This window comes from Oncorhynchus mykiss, chromosome 10, assembly GCF_013265735.2.
Source record: "Oncorhynchus mykiss isolate Arlee chromosome 10, USDA_OmykA_1.1, whole genome shotgun sequence".
NCBI classification, from domain to species: Eukaryota; Metazoa; Chordata; class Actinopteri; order Salmoniformes; family Salmonidae; genus Oncorhynchus; species Oncorhynchus mykiss.
Window position 1 is genome coordinate 68,254,897 of NC_048574.1, and position 19,492 is coordinate 68,274,388.

The 19,492-nt window shown below is 45.1% G+C and overlaps 1 protein-coding gene across 3 annotated transcripts in view; it reads left to right on the forward strand.

Annotated features, from left to right (window-relative positions):
- LOC110533191 (hedgehog-interacting protein) overlaps positions 1 to 19,492 on the forward strand; it is a 47,032-nt gene that overhangs the window by 18,746 nt on the left and 8,794 nt on the right. For all 3 annotated transcript variants that reach the window (XR_005034208.1, XM_036933653.1, XM_036933652.1), the window contains 7 exons: positions 1,398 to 1,549; positions 3,679 to 3,852; positions 5,365 to 5,508; positions 7,293 to 7,414; positions 12,518 to 12,641; positions 13,454 to 13,590; positions 17,035 to 17,116. Coding sequence is in view for 2 of the 3 variants with exons in the window: in XM_036933653.1 (XP_036789548.1) it covers positions 1,398 to 1,549; positions 3,679 to 3,852; positions 5,365 to 5,508; positions 7,293 to 7,414; positions 12,518 to 12,641; positions 13,454 to 13,590; positions 17,035 to 17,116 (935 nt within the window). In the remaining variant the exon portion in view is untranslated. The remainder of the gene's footprint in view (positions 1 to 1,397; positions 1,550 to 3,678; positions 3,853 to 5,364; positions 5,509 to 7,292; positions 7,415 to 12,517; positions 12,642 to 13,453; positions 13,591 to 17,034; positions 17,117 to 19,492) is intronic.

A 19,492-nucleotide genomic window follows, 5' to 3' on the forward strand; every position in this document is an offset into this window, starting at 1 on the left:
CCAGTACACTTTAACCAATTTATGATCTGTGTTGCTTGGCCTGTGACCCGGGACTACACCTCTGCTAATGCCTCCACACTGTAGGCCTAACACAAAGGCCAGACCTCCTCGCTCTCTTTGCCTAAATTCCTTTTTAAATATTTTGAGAGGGAATTCCAAGAGGTTGACGCAGGCAGATTGGCATTGATTCTGGCTGATGTTGATGCTGCTGCTGGTTCGCCTCCTTCAGTGAGGTAGTCATTCTAGGGGGTTTTGAGGTCGATTTTTTTGCATCCACGCCAGCCAGCATCAGTGCTTCTGTTATTGAGGGAGGAATGGGGGTTGAGCTGTTTTGGAGAGGGGGGATCAACAACATAAGGCCAAAAATGTAAGGGGGCACGTTTTAAACATTGTTAACACCTAAGCCTGGCATTCTGTTAATTCTTTTGTTAAGAGAGGGAGAGAGAGAAACACAAAGACCTGATTGCATTGCCTAGGGACTGAAACGCTATAGCTGCTTATTACAGCTAACTATGATGGGAGGACCACCAGAGTTGTGACTGATGTAGCTGCCTCCGGGGTGAGACAAAGGTTTACGTATTACACAAGCAATTTAGATGGTTTCTAAACATGTTGCCAAGACACTGGGTGCTGGGAGCCCTGTCCTTGTTTAGGTTCTCTTCCCCCCTCCATCTACCTCCTTCCCCCCTTTCTCTTCCCCCCTCCATCTTTATCCTCAAATTTTGCACGGTGCGGGGGGGGGGGGGGACTGAAGGACTCTGCACTTTTGTGTTCTCTATGAACTACGAGTGAGCTAATAAATTCTTTCAGCCACTCAGCATAGCATTCACGGATATCCCCCAAAGATTACACACACAAATCACCGGACAATGGAGGCCGCCGGGATGGCCTGGGCGCCGCAGGGGCCCCGAGGACAAGCTGGAGAGAGAGAGAGAGAGGGCTGGGCTGGGCTGGGGTGGGGTGGGCTGGAGGAGGATCGAGGGGGAGCACTGGCAGGAGTCAAATGTTTTATAATGGTTTGTAATGCAGTAGTCAATGAGGGCGGTAGTGGAGGTACGGTATGTGGGGAGGACAGAAGAGGGGTATTCGGTTGGGAGGGGGGGGGGCACTGGGTATCTACAGAGACCAAGATGGAAGGAGACAGAGAGAGAGAAGGAAATATAGTGAGAAAAGTAGAGAGAAAGAGACAATGTGGAGGGTGATTAGCTGTGGGTTATGGGTTGGCTTTGACTTTAGTTACTACAGCACAAGCAGCAGAAAGAAAGAAAGAAAGAAAGAAAGAAAGAAAGAAAGAAAGAAAGAAAGAAAGAAAGAAAGAAAGAAAGAAAGAAAGAAAGAAAGAAAAAGTAGGGACATAATTAACTTGTTGGTCCTTTATATTTGTCCTCTGACTGCAGGCAGGAGATGAAAGGGGTCTGCTAGGTCTCACATTCCACCCCAATTACAAGAAGAACGGCAAGCTGTACGTCTCCTACACCACCAACCAGGAGCGCTGGGCCATCGGACCGCACGACCACATTCTGCGCGTGGTCGAGTACACCGTCTCCAGGTAACTAGTGGAGAAACCCATGCCAAACATCGACCATTTACGGTTCAACAACTGATAATACAGAAATGTCCTGCGTGTGGTCGAGTACACCGTCTCCAGGTAAAATCTGTGAAATTACATTGAACCAACGTTGAATAAACGTTGAATTGACATCTATGTCCTGTGGGCACCGTCTCCAGGTAAAATAGGAGAAACCAAACCAAACCACCCCCTAGATACATTCATTGACCGCACATGGTTCAACCAATGATGATGCAGAAACAAGCAAAGCCTAAATAAGATGGATTTCATTGTCGATATTCCTGAGATAAATGTTTGCAGGTATAAAGTAGGGCTGGGAATTGCCAGGGACCTCACGATACGATATTATCATGATACTTTGGTGCCGATATGATATGTATTGTGATTCTCATGATTCTATATGTATTGCGATTCGCACTGTAATTTTGTTGCATTATTATTCGATGTTTCAAACACATGAGAGAGCCATGAGAAAACAAGTTTTGTTCAGTCTTGGAAATAAAAGTACTGACAACATATTGGCTCCCTATTTAAAAAGAACATGGAGAACAAGCTATGAGGGACAAATACTGGAGTTTTGCACAACAAGCTGTGATTAACAAAACAAACTTCTCGTAACTATACTAGTTAAAGTATTACGTTTTTATTATCATAATCACTGTTGTATTGCTCGGTTTAAAGACTTCATTTTTCAAACTGTTATAATCTTGGCGGCAGTGGCGTTCTGAGGAGGAGCCATGGCGTTGGTATTTGTATGTCACTCAGTGTGAAATAGTCAATCTCTTCCTGGCAGAGCAACGACCCTGAAGGAAAATAATAAGAACCTCTCTGTCTAAATACCCTGCCCAAAATAACACATCATTAAACATTTTGTGGCTGTTAATATATTTCTCTGGACTTGGAAAGTCATCACTTTATGGGTTTGAGTTACAGCTTTGAGTTGAGATTCACCCCAACATCGTAATAATGTCCTAACTCTGAGCTTTAATGAAGCGTCAAATCTAAAACCCAATGTCTCCAGACAACAAGCTCATTAAACACTCTTCTTGTTGGCGTGTTGTCGGTGAGCTTGTTTTTACATGTCAGCATTTTCTCCTGCAGTGGTATCATCTTACTCACGTACATAATTGCTTTTTTTCCCATCCAGGCATTACATGAGCACCTCTCTGTTTAATCAGGACATCCTTTAAATATATGTCTCAAACGTTCTTTACCTTTTGTCTCAATATGTGTAGTAGGCCCCAATAGTGTCAACATGTGTTTAGGGCTCATTTTGGTTAATGCAGGGGTGTGTTAAGGCTTGGTTGGAGAAAAAGCATGCACACACTATGACCCCTAAGACTGTCCACCCTTGGTATGGAATGTATTGAAGCATCACGCAAGCCTCTGACAATACACTCTAGGTTCCTCATAGAGATATGAAACAATACACTCTAGGTTCCTCTCATAGAGATATGAAACAATACACTCTAGGTTCCTCTCATAGAGATATAAAACAATACACTCTAGGTTCCTCATAGAGATATGAAACAATACACTCTAGGTTCCTCTCATAGAGATATGAAACAATACACTCTAGGTTCCTCTCATAGAGATATGAAACAATACACTCTAGGTTCCTCTCGTAGAGATATGAAACAATACACTCTAGGTTAATCATAGAGATATGAAACAATACACTATAGGTTCCTCTCATAGAGATATGAAACAATACACTCTAGGTTCCTCTCATAGAGATATAAAACAATACACTAGGTTCCTCTCATAGAGATATAAAACAATACACTCTAGCTTCCTCTCATAGAGATATGAAACAATACACTCTAGGTTCCTCTCATAGAGATATGAAACAATACACTCTAGCTTCCTCTCATAGAGATATGAAACAATACACTCTAGGTTCCTCTCATAGAGATATAAACAATACACTCTAGGTTCCTCTCATAGAGATATGAAACAATACACTCTAGGTTCCTCTCATAGAGATATAAAACAATACACTCTAGGTTCCTCACAGAGATATAAAACAATACACTCTATGTTCCTCTCATAGACATAAAAAACAATGCATTTGATCTAACACTTTTCGTTTTAATTTTGTTGATCAGGAAAAATCCCAACATGGTGGACAGTAGGACCACGCGGATGCTGATAGAAGTGGCAGAGCTGCACAGGAAGCACCTGGGAGGACAGCTGCTGTTTGGCCCTGACGGCCTGCTGCACATCGTCCTGGGAGACGGCATGATCACCCTGGACGACATGGAGGAGATGGACGGTCTCAGGTGAAACCCAGGGGTCAGGGGGTCAAAGCTCAAGGGCAATATGTTGGCTATTTGGGGATTAGTCTGTGGGGATCATTCTGTCAGAATCTTTAGTATGTGTATCTTTCTATGGGTATCTTTCAATGGGCATCTTTCTATGGGTATCTTTCTATGGCCATCTTTCTATGGGTATCTTTCTATGGCCATCTTTCTATGGGAATCTTTCTATGGGAATCTTTCTATTCTCATCTTTCTATGGGTATCTGTCTATGGGAGTCTTTCTATGGGTATCTTTCTATGGCCATCTTTCTATGGGAATCTTTCTATGGCCATCTTTCTATTCACATCTTTCTATGGTTATCTTTCAATGGCCATCTTTCTATGGGTATCTTTCTATGGCCATCTTTCTATGGGAATCTTTCTATGGTTATCTTTCTATGGGTATCTTTCAATGGCCATCTTTCTATGGGTATCTTTCAATGGCCATCTTTCTATGGGTATCTTTCTATGGCCATCTTTCTATGGGTATCTTTCTATGGCCATCTTTCTATGGGAATCTTTCTATGGGAATCTTTCTATGGGCATCTTTCTATTCTCATCTTTCTATGGGTATCTGTCTATGGGAGTCTTTCTATGGGTATCTTTCTATGGCCATCTTTCTATGCGAATCTTTCTATGGCCATCTTTCTATGGCCATCTTTCTATTCACATCTTTCTATGGGTATCTTTCTATGGCCATCTTTCTATTCGCATCTTTCTATGGTTATCTTTCAATGGCCATCTTTCTATGGGGATCTTTCTATGGCCATCTTTCTATGGGAATCTTTCTATGGTTATCTTTCTATGGGTATCTTTCAATGGCCATCTTTCTATGGGTATCTTTCTATGGCCATCTTTCTATGGTTATCTTTCAATGGCCATCTTTCTATGGGTGTCTTTCTATGGTTATCTTTCAATTCGCATCTTTTTATGGTTATCTTTCTATGGCCATCTTTCTATGGGTATCTTTCTATGGTTATCTTTCTATTCGCATCTTTCTATGGGCATCTTTCTATGGCCATCTTTCTATGGCTATATTTCTATGGCCTTCTTCCTATGGCCATCTTTCTATGGGTATCTGTTTATGGGAGTCTTTCTATGGCCATCTTTCTATGGGTATCTGTCTATGGGAGTCTTTCTATGGCCATCTTTCTATGGGTATCTGTCTATGGGATATCTTTCTATGGCCATCTGTCTATGGGAGTCTTTCTATGGCCATCTTTCTATGGGTATCTGTCTATGGGATATCTTTCTATGGCCATCTTTCTATAGGTATCTGTCTATGGGAGTCTTTCTATGGCCATCTTTCTGCTGGTATTTTTTAGGCCACTGTAGGCAATTTCCCAAAAACTTAAAGGACAGTAAGTCCTTCTAACATTTGGCAAGATGAAGCAATATGGCAGCAGTAAACCAAGACAGTAGCTACAGTTTTTCTACTTCCAACACTTTCCTCCCAACTAACCAGTTGTCCTTTCTTGTGTGTGCTGTCTGCAGTGATTTCACAGGGTCTGTGTTGAGGGTGGACGTGGACACAGACTGCTGCACGGCTCCCTACTCCATACCCAGGAACAACCCCTACTTCAACAGCACCAACCAGCCACCAGAAATATTTGCCCACGGACTGCATGACCCAGGCAGGTGAGTGAAATGCTCCATGACCATACCTGATACCTGTACCTACCCAGAGAATCCCACCAATACTTCACATACCTGATACCTGTACCCACCAAGAGAATCCCACCAATACTTCACATACCTGATACCTGTACCCACCCAGAGAATCCCCCCAATACTTCACTAACCTGATACCTGTACCCACCCAGAGAATCCCACCAATACTTCACATACCCGATACCTGTACCCACCAAGATAATCCCCCCAATACTTCACATACCTGATACCTGTACCCACCCAGAGAATCCCACCAATACTTCACATACCTGATACCTGTACCCACCAAGATAATCCCCCCAATACTTCACATACCTGATACCTGTACCCACCAAGATAATCCCCCCAATACTTCACACTTCACATACCTGATACCTGTACCCACCCAGAGAATCCCACCAATACTTCACATACCTGATACCTGTACCCACCAAGATAATCCCCACAATACTTCACAATACCTGATACCTGTACCCACCCAGAGAATCCCACCAATACTTCACATACCTGATACCTGTACCCACCCAGATAATCCCCCCAATACTTCACATACCTGATACCTGTACCCACCCAGAGAATCCCCCCAATACTTCACATACCTGATACCTGTACCCACCAAGAGAATCCCCCCAATACTTCACATACCTGATACCTGTACCCACCCAGAGAATCCCACCAATACTTCACATACCTGATACCTGTACTCACCAAGATAATCCCCCCAATACTTCACATACCTGATACCTGTACCCACCCAGAGAATCCCACCAATACTTTGCATACCTGATACCTGTACCCACCCAGAGAATCCCCACAATACTTCACAATACCTGATACCTGTACCCACCCAGAGAATCCCCCCAATACTTCACTATGGTGTGTGTGTGTATCTTCTCATATATTAATATTGTCACGAACCGGCTCAAAGCCCGTAACAAAAGGGAGACAACATGGAGATAAGGAGTAACAAAATATATATTTATTAACTAAAGCAACTAAGGAAAATATACAATGGTGTGTGTAATCAGTAATCAGTAGTGTAAGTGAGTGTTTTGCATGCATGAATGTGATAATGCAGGGTTTTGAAAGGTGCTAAAGCAAACAACCAAAAACGACCAAGAAACACAACAAAAAAAACTATCAAAGTGTCTGCATGGAGAGAGTCTCCTCCATGAATGGGGAAGTGGTGTATTTATCCTGGGAAACACCTGGGCCCAGGTGTTTCCCATGTAGCTGACGACCCTCCCAACTCCGCCCACCAGCATCCTAATAAGGGAACAACAAAGAGAGAATACGGCAGACAGAGTGGGAGGGTCGTCACAATATTAGTATATAGTATGTCATTTTTAATTGTGAGTGATAGCTAATTGTCAGTGACAGTTCATTATGAGTGACTGTTGCACCTATTCCTTTCTAGTGTTTATCTTCTCAACCATGGACATGATCAGATCACTCAGTGTGTTACTGCCTCGGTTGTTCTGTGTCTTCACATGGTAAAAGGTTGATCATGGATTGACTGTAGTAGGCTATGAGTTTCATTAGAACGTGTTCATCAATCTTACTGAGTTGTAGCTGGCTGTGTGAGATATGCAGCTATTGATTTACAGTACCCCCGTTGCATGCCACTGTTTTATCATGTGGCACAACCACCCCAAGGTGACACTCAGGGAGTAACGCATCATCGCAGATGGACAGTGTCATGGCGTTCCAATGTTTTTCCCACTTATCTGTTCATTCCTGTCTTTCCCCAGGTGTGCCGTGGACCGGCATCATACGGATAACAACGGGAGTCTCTTGATCCTGTGCACGGACGCCAGCGGTAGGAACGCATCTTCAGGGAGAATACTGGCGATCACTAAGGGGAAAGACTACGGTGAGTTTCTTCTTCTAATGGTTTTCCCTAACAACACTGAGGATGTGTCCCAAATGGCACCCTATTCCCTATATAGTGCACTATTTCTGAACAGAGTGCATGAGCCCTGGTTAAAAGGAGTGCACTTTATAGAGGACAGGCTGCCATTTGGGACCTTTAGGAGCCTGAGAGTGCCCTTTAGGAGTCTGTCTGGAATACATCAATGGGACATTAATGTTGCTTGTTATGAAAATAGCTCTGTCTGCCTTACAGTCTCATTTCATGTCCTCTCTCACCTTGGGAAAGTGTGGAAGAATCTGATGGAATTCCTCACAAATGACCTTTTTGGATAACCTTTCATTTTACTGTGTGTTCTGCACAAGAAAAACAATGTCTGTTTTTTTGGAATACAACTGGATTCTTTCCTATTGTGAGAATGCGGTATTTGGTCGGCCTCCAACTTGTTCAGTACACAGTGTTTCTGAGTTTTACATTAAAAAAAAAAAAGTATCAGAAGTTATTGGGATCCACAAACGATTCGTCCTCGCATATCATTGCCAGGGGAATGTGAGTTTGTGTCCATGACTAGGATTTATAGTTGTCAACCACAATGAATATCTTGATGATGGGTTAGTATAGTTGAAAGCACACTAAACAGAGCCATGAGGATCTGGGGTTCATATTCTCCTTGGTGCACGTCAAAAGAGCATAATCGACACCAGAACACTCTTTCTAACACAATGAAGAAATGAGTGCTGATGTTTGGTTTGAATCATGTAGAGCTGTTTGTTTGGTTCTAATAACCACACAATGAGTGCTATTTCAGCCACCCGCAAAACAACCCCCCCTAACCCCCTCCCACCCAGCCCCTCAGCCTAGTTTAAAGCTCCCACCCATTCCATTGGCCACCTCTCACCCAAGACGATCACTGATTGGGCCAAATTAACCCAGACACCGGCCCCGATTATACTATTGCCATGATGGAGGTGGAGTTCATTACCTATCTGATTACACCCTAATAGGGGCGAGAACTCCTCACATCATAATGTCCATTATTCCCATGTAATGACTACATAACGATTTACATTCATGTTGTCCCAAAAATACACTAAAACTCCATCATCAACCTTCTGCGCTATTTAGTACAACCATCACTTAATACATTCAGTTTCAATGTTAATGAGGAGGTATCGTGGTGGTTAAAGCCCTACATTACATTTAATCCAGTTTAGCAAAGTTGTTTTTAACAAGGCAAGGCCTCAGTCACAGTAATTGAGACCACCCTCCACTACGTACTAATGGACTCGTGACAGATGGCAGTAAACATGGATATCCTTTTCTCTTCCTACACCAACAGAGAAAACAGGACTCATTAGAGTGGGCATAAATCACACCCAGGTCTCAGGGAGTCACAGTCATTAGACTAGAGTTTGACCATGGCAGCTCCAGGTCTCAGGGAGTCACAGTCATTAGACTAGAGTTCGACCATGGCAGCTCCAGGTCTCAGGGAGTCACAGTCATTATACTAGGGTCTGACCATGGCAGCTCCAGGTCTCAGGGAGTCACAGTCATTAGACTAGGGTCTAACCATGGCAGCTCCAGGTCTCAGGTAGTCACAGTCATTAGACTAGGGTCTGACCATGGCAGCTCCAGGTCTCAGGTAGTCACAGTCATTATACTAGGGTCTGACCATGGCAGCTCCAGGTCTCAGGGAGTCACAGTCATTAGACTAGGGTCCGCCCATGGCAGCTCCAGGTCTCAGGGAGTCACAGTCATTAGGCTAGGGTCCGACCATGGCAGCTCCAGGTCTCAGGTAGTCACAGTCATTAGACTAGGGTCCGACCATGGCAGCTCCAGGTCTCAGGTAGTCACAGTCATTAGGCTAGGGTCCGACCATGGCAGCTCCAGGTCTCAGGTAGTCACAGTCATTAGACTAGGGTCCGACCATGGCAGCTCCAGGTCTCAGGTAGTCACAGTCATTAGGCTAGGGTCTGACCATGGCAGCTCCAGGTCTCAGGGAGTCACAGTCATTAGACTAGGGTCCGACCATGGCAGCTCCAAGTCTCAGGTAGTCACAGTCATTAGGCTAGGGTCCGACCATGGCAGCTCCAGGTCTCAGGTAGTCACAGTCATTAGGCTAGGGTCTGACCATGGCAGCTCCAGGTCTCAGGGAGTCACTGTCATTAGGCTAGGGTCTGACCATGGCAGCTCCAGGTCTCAGGGAGTCACAGTCATTAGGCTAGGGTCTGACCATGGCAGCTCCAGGTCTCAGGGAGTCACAGTCATTAGGCTAGGGTCCGACCATGGCAGCTCCAGGTCTCAGGTAGTCACAGTCATTAGACTAGGGTCCGACCATGGCAGCTCCAGGTCTCAGGTAGTCACAGTCATTAGGCTAGGGTCTGACCATGGCAGCTCCAGGTCTCAGGGAGTCACAGTCATTAGGCTAGGGTCCGACCATGGCAGCTCCAGGTCTCAGGTAGTCACAGTCATTAGACTAGGGTCCGACCATGGCAGCTCCAGGTCTCAGGTAGTCACAGTCATTAGGCTAGGGTCTGACCATGGCAGCTCCAGGTCTCAGGGAGTCACAGTCATTAGACTAGGGTTCGACCATGGCAGCTCCAAGTCTCAGGTAGTCACAGTCATTAGGCTAGGGTCCGACCATGGCAGCTCCAGGTCTCAGGTAGTCACAGTCATTAGGCTAGGGTCTGACCATGGCAGCTCCAGGTCTCAGGGAGTCACAGTCATTAGACTAGGGTCTGACCATGGCAGCTCCAGGTCTCAGGGAGTCACAGTCATTAGGCTAGGGTCTGACCATGGCAGCTCCAGGTCTCAGGGAGTCACTGTCATTAGGCTAGGGTCTGACCATGGCAGCTCCAGGTCTCAGGGAGTCACAGTCATTAGGCTAGGGTCTGACCATGGCAGCTCCAGGTCTCAGGGAGTCACAGTCATTAGACTAGGGTCTAACCATGGCAGCTCCAGGTCTCAGGGAGTCACAGTCATTAGACTAGGGTGTGACCATGGCAGCTCCAGGTCTCAGGGGGTCACAGTCATTAGACTAGGGTCTAACCATGGCAGCTCCAGGTCTCAGGGAGTCACAGTCATTAGACTAGGGTCCGACCATGGCAGCTCCAGGTCTCAGGTAGTCACAGTCATTAGACTAGGGTCTGACCATGGCAGCTCCAGGTCACAGGTAGTCACAGTCATTAGACTAGGGTCCGACCATGGCAGCTCCTGGTCTCAGGTAGTCACAGTCATTAGGCTAGGGTCTGACCATGGCAGCTCCAGGTCTCAGGTAGTCACAGTCATTAGACTAGGGTCTGACCATGGCAGCTCCAGGTCTCAGGTAGTCACAGTCATTAGACTAGGGTCCGACCATGGCAGCTCCAGGTCTCAGGTAGTCACAGTCATTAGACTAGGGTCTGACCATGGCAGCTCCAGGTCTCAGGTAGTCACAGTCATTAGACTAGGGTCTGACCATGGCAGCTCCAGGTCTCAGGTAGTCACAGTCATTAGACTAGGGTCTGACCATGGCAGCTCCAGGTCTCAGGTAGTCACAGTCATTAGGCTAGGGTTCGGCCATGGCAGCTCCAGGTCTCAGGTAGTCACAGTCATTAGACTAGGGTCTGACCATGGCAGCTCCAGGTCTCAGGTAGTCACAGTCATTAGACTAGGGTCCGACCATGGCAGCTCCAGGTCTCAGGTAGTCACAGTCATTAGACTAGGGTCTGACCATGGCAGCTCCAGGTCTCAGGTAGTCACAGTCATTATACTAGGTTCTGACCATGGCAGCTCCAGGTCTCAGGGAGTCACAGTCATTAGACTAGGGTCTGACCATGGCAGCTCCAGGTCTCAGGTAGTCACAGTCATTATACTAGGGTCTGACCATGGCAGCTCCAGGTCTCATGGAGTCACAGTCATTAGACTAGGGTCTGACCATGGCAGCTCCAGGTCTCAGGGAGTCACAGTCATTAGACTAGGGTCTAACCATGGCAGCACCAGGTCTCAGGGAGTTACAGTCATTAGACTAGGGTCTAACCATGGCAGCTCCAGGTCTCAGGGAGTCACAGTCATTAGACTAAGGTCTAAGCATGGCAGCTCCAGGTCTCAGGGAGTCACAGTCATTAGACTAGGGTCTGACCATGGCAGCTCCAGGTGCAGAGTGAAGGAATGGTGCCATGTTTGCCACCACAGAGAATAATATTGTACACTAGATAGCACAAAGGTGCTATCTAGAACCAAAAAGGATTTTTGGGCTGTCTTCATAGGAGCAAGATTGGGTTCTACCTGGAATCAAAAAGGGTTCTCCTAAGGGAACAGCCGCAAAACTTTTTGGAACTTTTTTTTCTAAGAGTGTAGGGAATAAACAGAGTGAAAATATTATATGAGTGTAATATCTAAGATGTAGCTAGTCATATTTTGGTCAAGCTGTCAAATGACAGCTATCTTAGGCTGAAAATAATAACTTTTGACAAATGCTATATGTTCCAAAAACTTTTTGGGAGGGATACACAAATTGACTTAAAATACCACAATAATTCTGAATTCGTTTTTTGGAGCTTGTAGAGCTCTACATGTGTCATATGGCACTATATACTGTGTATAGTGCACTATATGTATAGGGCACTACTTTTGACCAGAGCTCTATGGGCCTTGGTTAAAAGAATAGTGCACTTTAAAGACAAAAGGGGGCCATTTGGGGCACAGCCTCTGTAATTACACTGATCTGGGGCCTGTGTATCTGTGTTTATGTAGAGAACAAGGCGTCCATCTTAATGATACTGATCTGAGGCCTGTGTATCTGTGTGTTTCTGTAGAGAACGAGGCGTCCATCTTAATGATACTGATCTGAGGCCTGTGTATCTGTGTGTTTCTGTAGAGAACGAGGCGTCCATCTTAATGATACTGATCTGAGGCCTGTGTATCTGTGTGTTTCTGTAGAGAACGAGGCGTCCATCTTAATGATACTGATCTGAGGCCTGTGTATCTGTGTGTTTCTGTAGAGAACGAGGCGTCCATCTTAATGATACTGATCTGAGGCCTGTGTATCTGTGTGTTTCTGTAGAGAACGAGGCGTCCATCTTAATGATACTGATCTGAGGCCTGTGTATCTGTGTGTTTCTGTAGAGAACGAGGCGTCCATCTTTGACCTGGCGACCAGTGGAGGAGCAGCACCTGTGGGAGGGTTCATCTACAGAGGCTGTCAGTCCAGGAGGCTCTACGGGAGCTATGTGTTCGGAGACAAGAACGGGTAAGCTTATAAGTTCTAAATATTATAACAGGGTTTTTATTTATCGTCAAATGATCTAGATTAAATGTGTAGCTAGTTTGAGTCAAACATTGTTTTCTCATTTGGAACATTCTCGAACGGTTCTAGTGTTCATTGACTTTGAATTGAACAAACACAAGCAGCTGTGTTCAGTAACCCAACTTTGCTATGGTGAACGTAACTCTGAGGTAAACACTATGCCAATTGACGTCCATCCCCTGATTCTGTCCATGGTCACCGTGCCAACATAAACCCAGTGTTCCATCCACGTTGGGGGGAAAACATTACTATCACATTACTGACACTACTACTGCTCAGGCTCATTCACTGTAAATGGAGACGTGATTTCCTGCCCCGGTTGGTTGGTCCGTTTGGCTACGGCCTCATGTTGTTCACACGGATCATTGGTTGATAATTAATCTTCCTCTCTCGCTGAAGTCAAACCTCGCCTCTTGAATAAACAAAGGAAATAAAGACGCTGAAGGAAGTACACTATTGAGACATCATGGCAATGTGTTTGGAAAAATGACTCGCAGCTACTTAGTCTCATTTCAGTTTTTGAAGGGCACGTTGTTGTGAAAGGGCGAGGAGGATTTTGGCATCATGTTTATTTGGAAACGAAAAGACTTCATGCACACTAAGGCACTGAAACACAAGACTGTTGTGCTGTGACATGAAAGGAAACAATGTGCCGTTTTTGCTGACCCTTGACCTGTGCTTAATGCTAGTATTACTGTAACAGTGTGCTGATGAGGTGCTGTGCTTTTGTGTGTGCGCGTATGTGTGCGTTTCAGGAACCTGCGGATCCTCCAGAAGGGCTCAGCGGCGGCGAGGGACCAGTGGCAGGAGAAAGCTCTGTGTCTGGGGACCAGCAGTTCCTGTGGCTCCGCTCTGGTGGGACATATCCTGGGCTTCGGAGAGGACCAACTAGGTCAGTAGAACCAGCACAAAGGCTGTTTCCCAAATGGCACCCTATTCCCAATATAGTGCAGTACGTTTTGACCAGAGCACTATGGGTCCTTGTTGAAAGTAGTGCACTAAATAGGGAATAGGGTGCCATTTGGGATCCAACCCAACTCTCTAGTCTAAAGGCTGGCCCCTACACGTATAGCCACATTATTATATGTCAATTTCTGTGTGTTTCTGGGTGTCTCTCTACATCTGAGCTGATGTTATGAGTGACAGCTTTTGTCAACAAAGGGTCTGGATGCAGAAGATAGATTGCAGAGTGTCAAGCCATCCTGAAATCAGTGTTTACACCCAATGACAGATGTCAAAACTGTGGAAAACTCTAGTTTAGAATCATTGGGGCGTTGTATATGGAACAATGGTACATGTATTTACATAGTACATCCCTGGAGTGCGATGTCAATGTTCAACATGTTTCCACTCGGTTGGGTTTAGAAACAAGACTGCTCCAATTGAGTTTCCGAGATTAGGAAGTGAGGGGAAAAACGTCCGCGGAGTCTCAAATTCAATCCGTTATTCGAGTGATATTCATGATATTGGACCAGAAAACCAACAGAGGTCACACACGCTGTGTGAGGGGAACTAATACCTCCATCCCTTCCCTCCGTGTCACCTTTCCTCCATGGCACGTTCCAGCAGCAGGATATTAAAGTCTCCCTGCTTCCTGAAGGATTATATGGTAATTTCCATACGATAGCACCAGGCCTCAAAGAGCCTACTGATATGGCATGTAGTTGGCCACCTGGTGATGAATGTTTCTGGTCTGTGTTATTGTTTACCAGCCTGCCAGTCATACCATCTTAGGTGAGGTTAGGTTCGCTACATCAACAAACCCACTGAACCCAATTCATTGTATCCTTGTTTGACAAAAGGACTCACTGTGAGCTCATGTTTTGCATGGAACTAATTATCCATATTGGCATACAACGGGCACACAGGGTTAACCATGGGACTTGCCAGTATCTTGGCGTGGTGTTAGTTGAAGATTTTTGCTTTTGTTCATGATTTGTAAATGGTGTGGGGGTAGGCGAATGGTGGAGGGCTGTGCTGAGCTGGGCTGGCTTCCCACAACAGGGCCCCATTGACACATGTTTACAATTTGTCCTCTTATGGAGCCGTGTTGTGGGCTTGCTCCTCATTAAATGACTCGCCTGGTTCCAGTCAGGAGTATTTAGTTGTCCCATGATTCTCACTCTATCCCAAGTCCCATGGCAAGTGCAGCGCTGCAGGGACCCTGAGCAGGGCCTCTTCTCTTATTTTCTGTCTGTTTCTCTCTCAATTTCAATATCAATTTAAGGGGTCTATTGGCATGAGAAACATACAGTTGAATTTGGAAGTTTGCATACACTTATTTTGGAGTCATTAAAACTTGTTTTTCAACCACTCCACAAAAACTATAAGTCGGTTAGGACATCTACTTTGTGCATGACACAAGTCATTTTTACAACAATTGTTTACAGACAGATTATTTCATTTATAATTCACTGTATCACAATTCCAGTGGGTCAGAAGTTTACATACACTAAGTTGACTGTGCCTTTAAACAGCTTGGAAAATTACAGAAAATGATGTCATGGCTTTAGAAGCTTCTGATAGGCTAATTGAAAACATTTGAGTCAATTGGAGGTGTACCTGTGGATGTATTTCAAGGCCTACCTTCAAACTCAGTGCCTCTTTGCTTAGCATCATGGGAAAATGAAAATAAATCAGCCAAGACCTCAGAAAATAAATTGTAGACCTCCACAAGTCTGGTTCATCCTTGGGAGCAATTTCCAAATGTCTGAAGGTACCACGTTCATCTGACAAACAATGGTACGCAAGTATAAACACCATGGGACCACGCAGCCGTCATACCGCTCAGGAGGAGACGCGTTCTGTCTCCTAGAGATTAACGTACTTTGGTGCAAAAGGTGCAAATCAATCCCAGAACAACAGCAAAGGACCTTGTGAAGATGCTGGAGGAAACAGGTACAGAAGTAACCTGAAAGGCCGCTCAGCAAGGAAGAAGCCACTGCTCCAAAACCGGCATAAAAAAGCCAGACTGCGGTTTGCAACTGCACATGGGGACAAAGATCGTAGTTTTTGGAGAAATGTCCTTTGGTCTGATGAAACAAAAATAGAACTGTTTGGCCATAATGACCAGTGTTATGTTTGGAGGAAAAAGGGGGAGGCTTGCACACCGAAGAACACCATTCAAACTGTGAAGCACGGGGGTGGCAGCGTCATGTTGTGGAGGTGCTTTGCTGCTGGAGGGACTGGTGCAATTCACAAAATAGATGTCATCATGAGGAAGTGAAATTATGTGGATGTATTGAAGCAACATCTCAAGACATCAGTCAGGAAGTTAAAGCTTGGTCGCAAATGGGTCTTCCAAATGGACAATGACCCCAAGCATACTTCCAGAGTTGTAGCAAAATGGCTTAAGGACAACAAAGTCAAGGTATGGGAGTGGCCATCACAAAGCCCTGACCTCAGTCCTATAGATCATCTGTGGGCAGAACTGAAAAAGCGTGTGCAAGTAAGGAGGCCTACAAACCTGACTCAGTTACACCAGCTCTGTCAGGAGGAATGGGCCAAAATTCACCCAACTTATTGTGGGAAGCTTGTGGAAGGCTACCCAAAACGTTTGACCCAAGTTAAACAATTTAAAGGCAATGCTACCAAATACGAATTGAGTATGTAAACTTCTGACCAACTGGGAATGTGATGAAAGAAATAAAAGCTGAAATCAAACATTCTCTCTACTATTATTCTGACATTTCACATTCTTAAAATAAAGTGGTGATCCTAACTGACCTAAGACAGGGAATTTTTACTAGGATTAAATGTCAGGAATTGTTGAAAAACTGAGTTTAAATGTATTTGGCTAAGGTGTATGTAAACTTCCGATTTCAATTGTATGTTAACATTGCCAAACCAAGTGAACTAGATAATTAACTAAGTGAAATAAGCAATACAAATGAACAGTAAACATTACACTCACAAAAGTTCCAAAATAATAATATGATGTGCAAATAGATAAAGTTCAAAAGGGAAAATAAATAAACAAATAAATGGGTTGCATTTACAATGCTGGTCTTCACAGGCTGACCTTTTCTTGTGTCAACAGGGCTTCTTAACTGGTTGCCCTTTTCTCTCTCTCTCGCTCTCTCTCTTTCTCTCTTTCTCTCTCTCTCTCTCTCTTCTCTCCCTCTCGCTCTCTCTCTCTCTCGCTCTCTCTCTCTCTCTCTTTCTCTCTCTCTCTTCTCTCTCTCTCTCTCTTCTCTCCCTCTCGCTCTCTCTCTCTCTCTCTCTCTCTCTCGCTCTCTCTCTCGCTCTTGCTTTATCTTCTCTTATTTGCTCTTTCTAGATAGGGCTGATGCCTGGACTACATTCCCCATGTAACCCCTGTTCTCCTCACCCCCAGGTGAAGTGTACATCCTGGCCACCAGTAAAAGCATGGCTCAGTCACACAGTGGGAAGCTCTACAAGCTAGTGGACCCTAAAAGGTAAAGAACACAACTTTCTTTGTGTGCGTGTGTGTCCGTGGCCTGCCCATATACCTACACAAAGCAGATATAGTGGCAGTGCAGGATCACAACTTCACAGAGAGAGGGAGCGTCACACCTCCCTCCACCCCTTGTTTTCTACACCTCTTCAATACATCACACACACACACACACACACACACACACACACACACACACCAGGGCTCTTATCCCCTTAAACAAATCATCACACACACCAGGGCTCTTATCCCCTTAAACAAATCATCACACACACCAGGGCTCTTATCCCCTTATACAAATCATCACACACACCAGGGCTCTTATCCCCTTAAACAAATCATCACACACACCAGGGCTCTTATCCCCTTATACAAATCATCACACACACCAGGGCTCTTATCCCCTTAAACAAATCATCACACACACCAGGGCTCTTATCCCCTTATACAAATCATCACACACACCAGGGCTCTTATCCCCTTAAACAAATCATCACACACACCAGGGCTCTTATCCCCTTAAAGAAATCATCACACACACCAGGGCTCTTATCCCCTTATACAAATCATCACACACACCAGGGCTCTTATCCCCTTAAACAAATCATCACACACACCAGGGCTCTTATCCCCTTATACAAATCATCACACACACCAGGGCTCTTATCCCCTTATACAAATCATCACACACACCAGGGCTCTTATCCCCTTATACAAATCATCACACACACCAGGGCTCTTATCCCCTTAAACAAATCATCACACACACCAGGGCTCTTATCCCCTTAAACAAATCATCACACACACCAGGGCTCTTATCCCCTTAAAGAAATCATCACACACACCAGGGCTCTTATCCCCTTATACAAATCATCACACACACCAGGGCTCTTATCCCCTTAAACAAATCATCACACACACCAGGGCTCTTATCCCCTTATACAAATCATCACACACACCAGGGCTCTTATCCCCTTATACAAATCATCACACACACCAGGGCTCTTATCCCCTTATATAAATCATCACACACACCAGGGCTCTTATCCCCTTATACAAATCATCACACCCACCAGGGCTCTTATCCCCTTAAACAAATCATCGCACAACGGCCGGTTCCCCGGCCAACACAAATCTCAGCGTGGTAATTGGAGAGTAAGCATACCGTTTCCAACACCAGCACTACCAGCTGGCCCTGTTAGAGAGAGAGGGAAGATAGGAGAGACGAAAGAGAGAGAGGATAGTGAGGAGAAGGGGGAGAGAGAGAGAGAGCGAGGAGAGAGCGAGCACACGTGGCTCGCTGGGTATTTTCGTAGCGTTTGACAGGGCTGCTTATACACTACTGGAGAGAACGGAGGGCACCTGTCGACGAGTGGTAATGTTTTCCTCATAGTCGTAGGGAGGGATTTGTTACATGTGACTGGAATACCTGGTGGTTTGGGTTTTAATGAAGGGATGCTGTGTCCCAACAATAAGCCCCGCTGCGTCCCAACAATCCAGGTCGCACACAGCTGATAATGTGCTGGAGTCTCTTGTTGATAAATATTACTAGAGGAGATGGTTGCCTGTTAATTGTTGTTGTATGCTTGCTAAACATTTTACCACATGTTTTACTCTATTCAATATTTTCGATAATCATGAATCCTTAACAAATGATGTTTGCGTCAACCCTAGTACATGTGAAAAACATTTCTCCCAGCACACCAGGAGGTACGTATATGGGGTGTATGAAGTCCCCCTCCACCGCAGCCAACATCTGAGACGTGTAGGCCTTGAATGTCACTGATATATAGTCTGAATCATGAGAAATTACATTGAACATAACCAGATCCTCTCACTTTCTAATTCAAACCAATCGCTCTTCAAGCTGTGTCTTTCCACCCTCAGCCACCCAGAAATCATCCAGTCCCCCTTTTCAGCACCCTGGAATGGAGAACTAGAGATCCTCATGTAGGTTTAGGTCCTTCAGCTTAAGTGAAGTTGGCAGGGAGGCATGTGGAGCATCTAAAAACACTGGACTTACAGTGGGAGTTAAGTCCAGGAAGGAGACAGAATAATGTTTCCTTAAGTCCATTTCACTTTATTGGCGTGTGTGTGTGTGTGTGTGTGTGTGTGTGTGTGTGTGTGTGTGTGTGCTTGCCTGTGTGGGACAATAGAAACAGATCCCTGGCTAATTATTGCGAAGGTGATGACAGTACCAACCAAGTCACAGTTAATTACGCCACAGATGTTTCTACGGGCCCCTTGCTGTTCCGCTCAACGTTTTATTTATGGTTTTTGGCTGGACACATTTTTCCCAAACAACAATTCTTTCCACCCATATTTTGGGCTTGTTTAGTCTGTATAGTGGCCTGTGTGGTGCTGGGAGTCCGGCTTC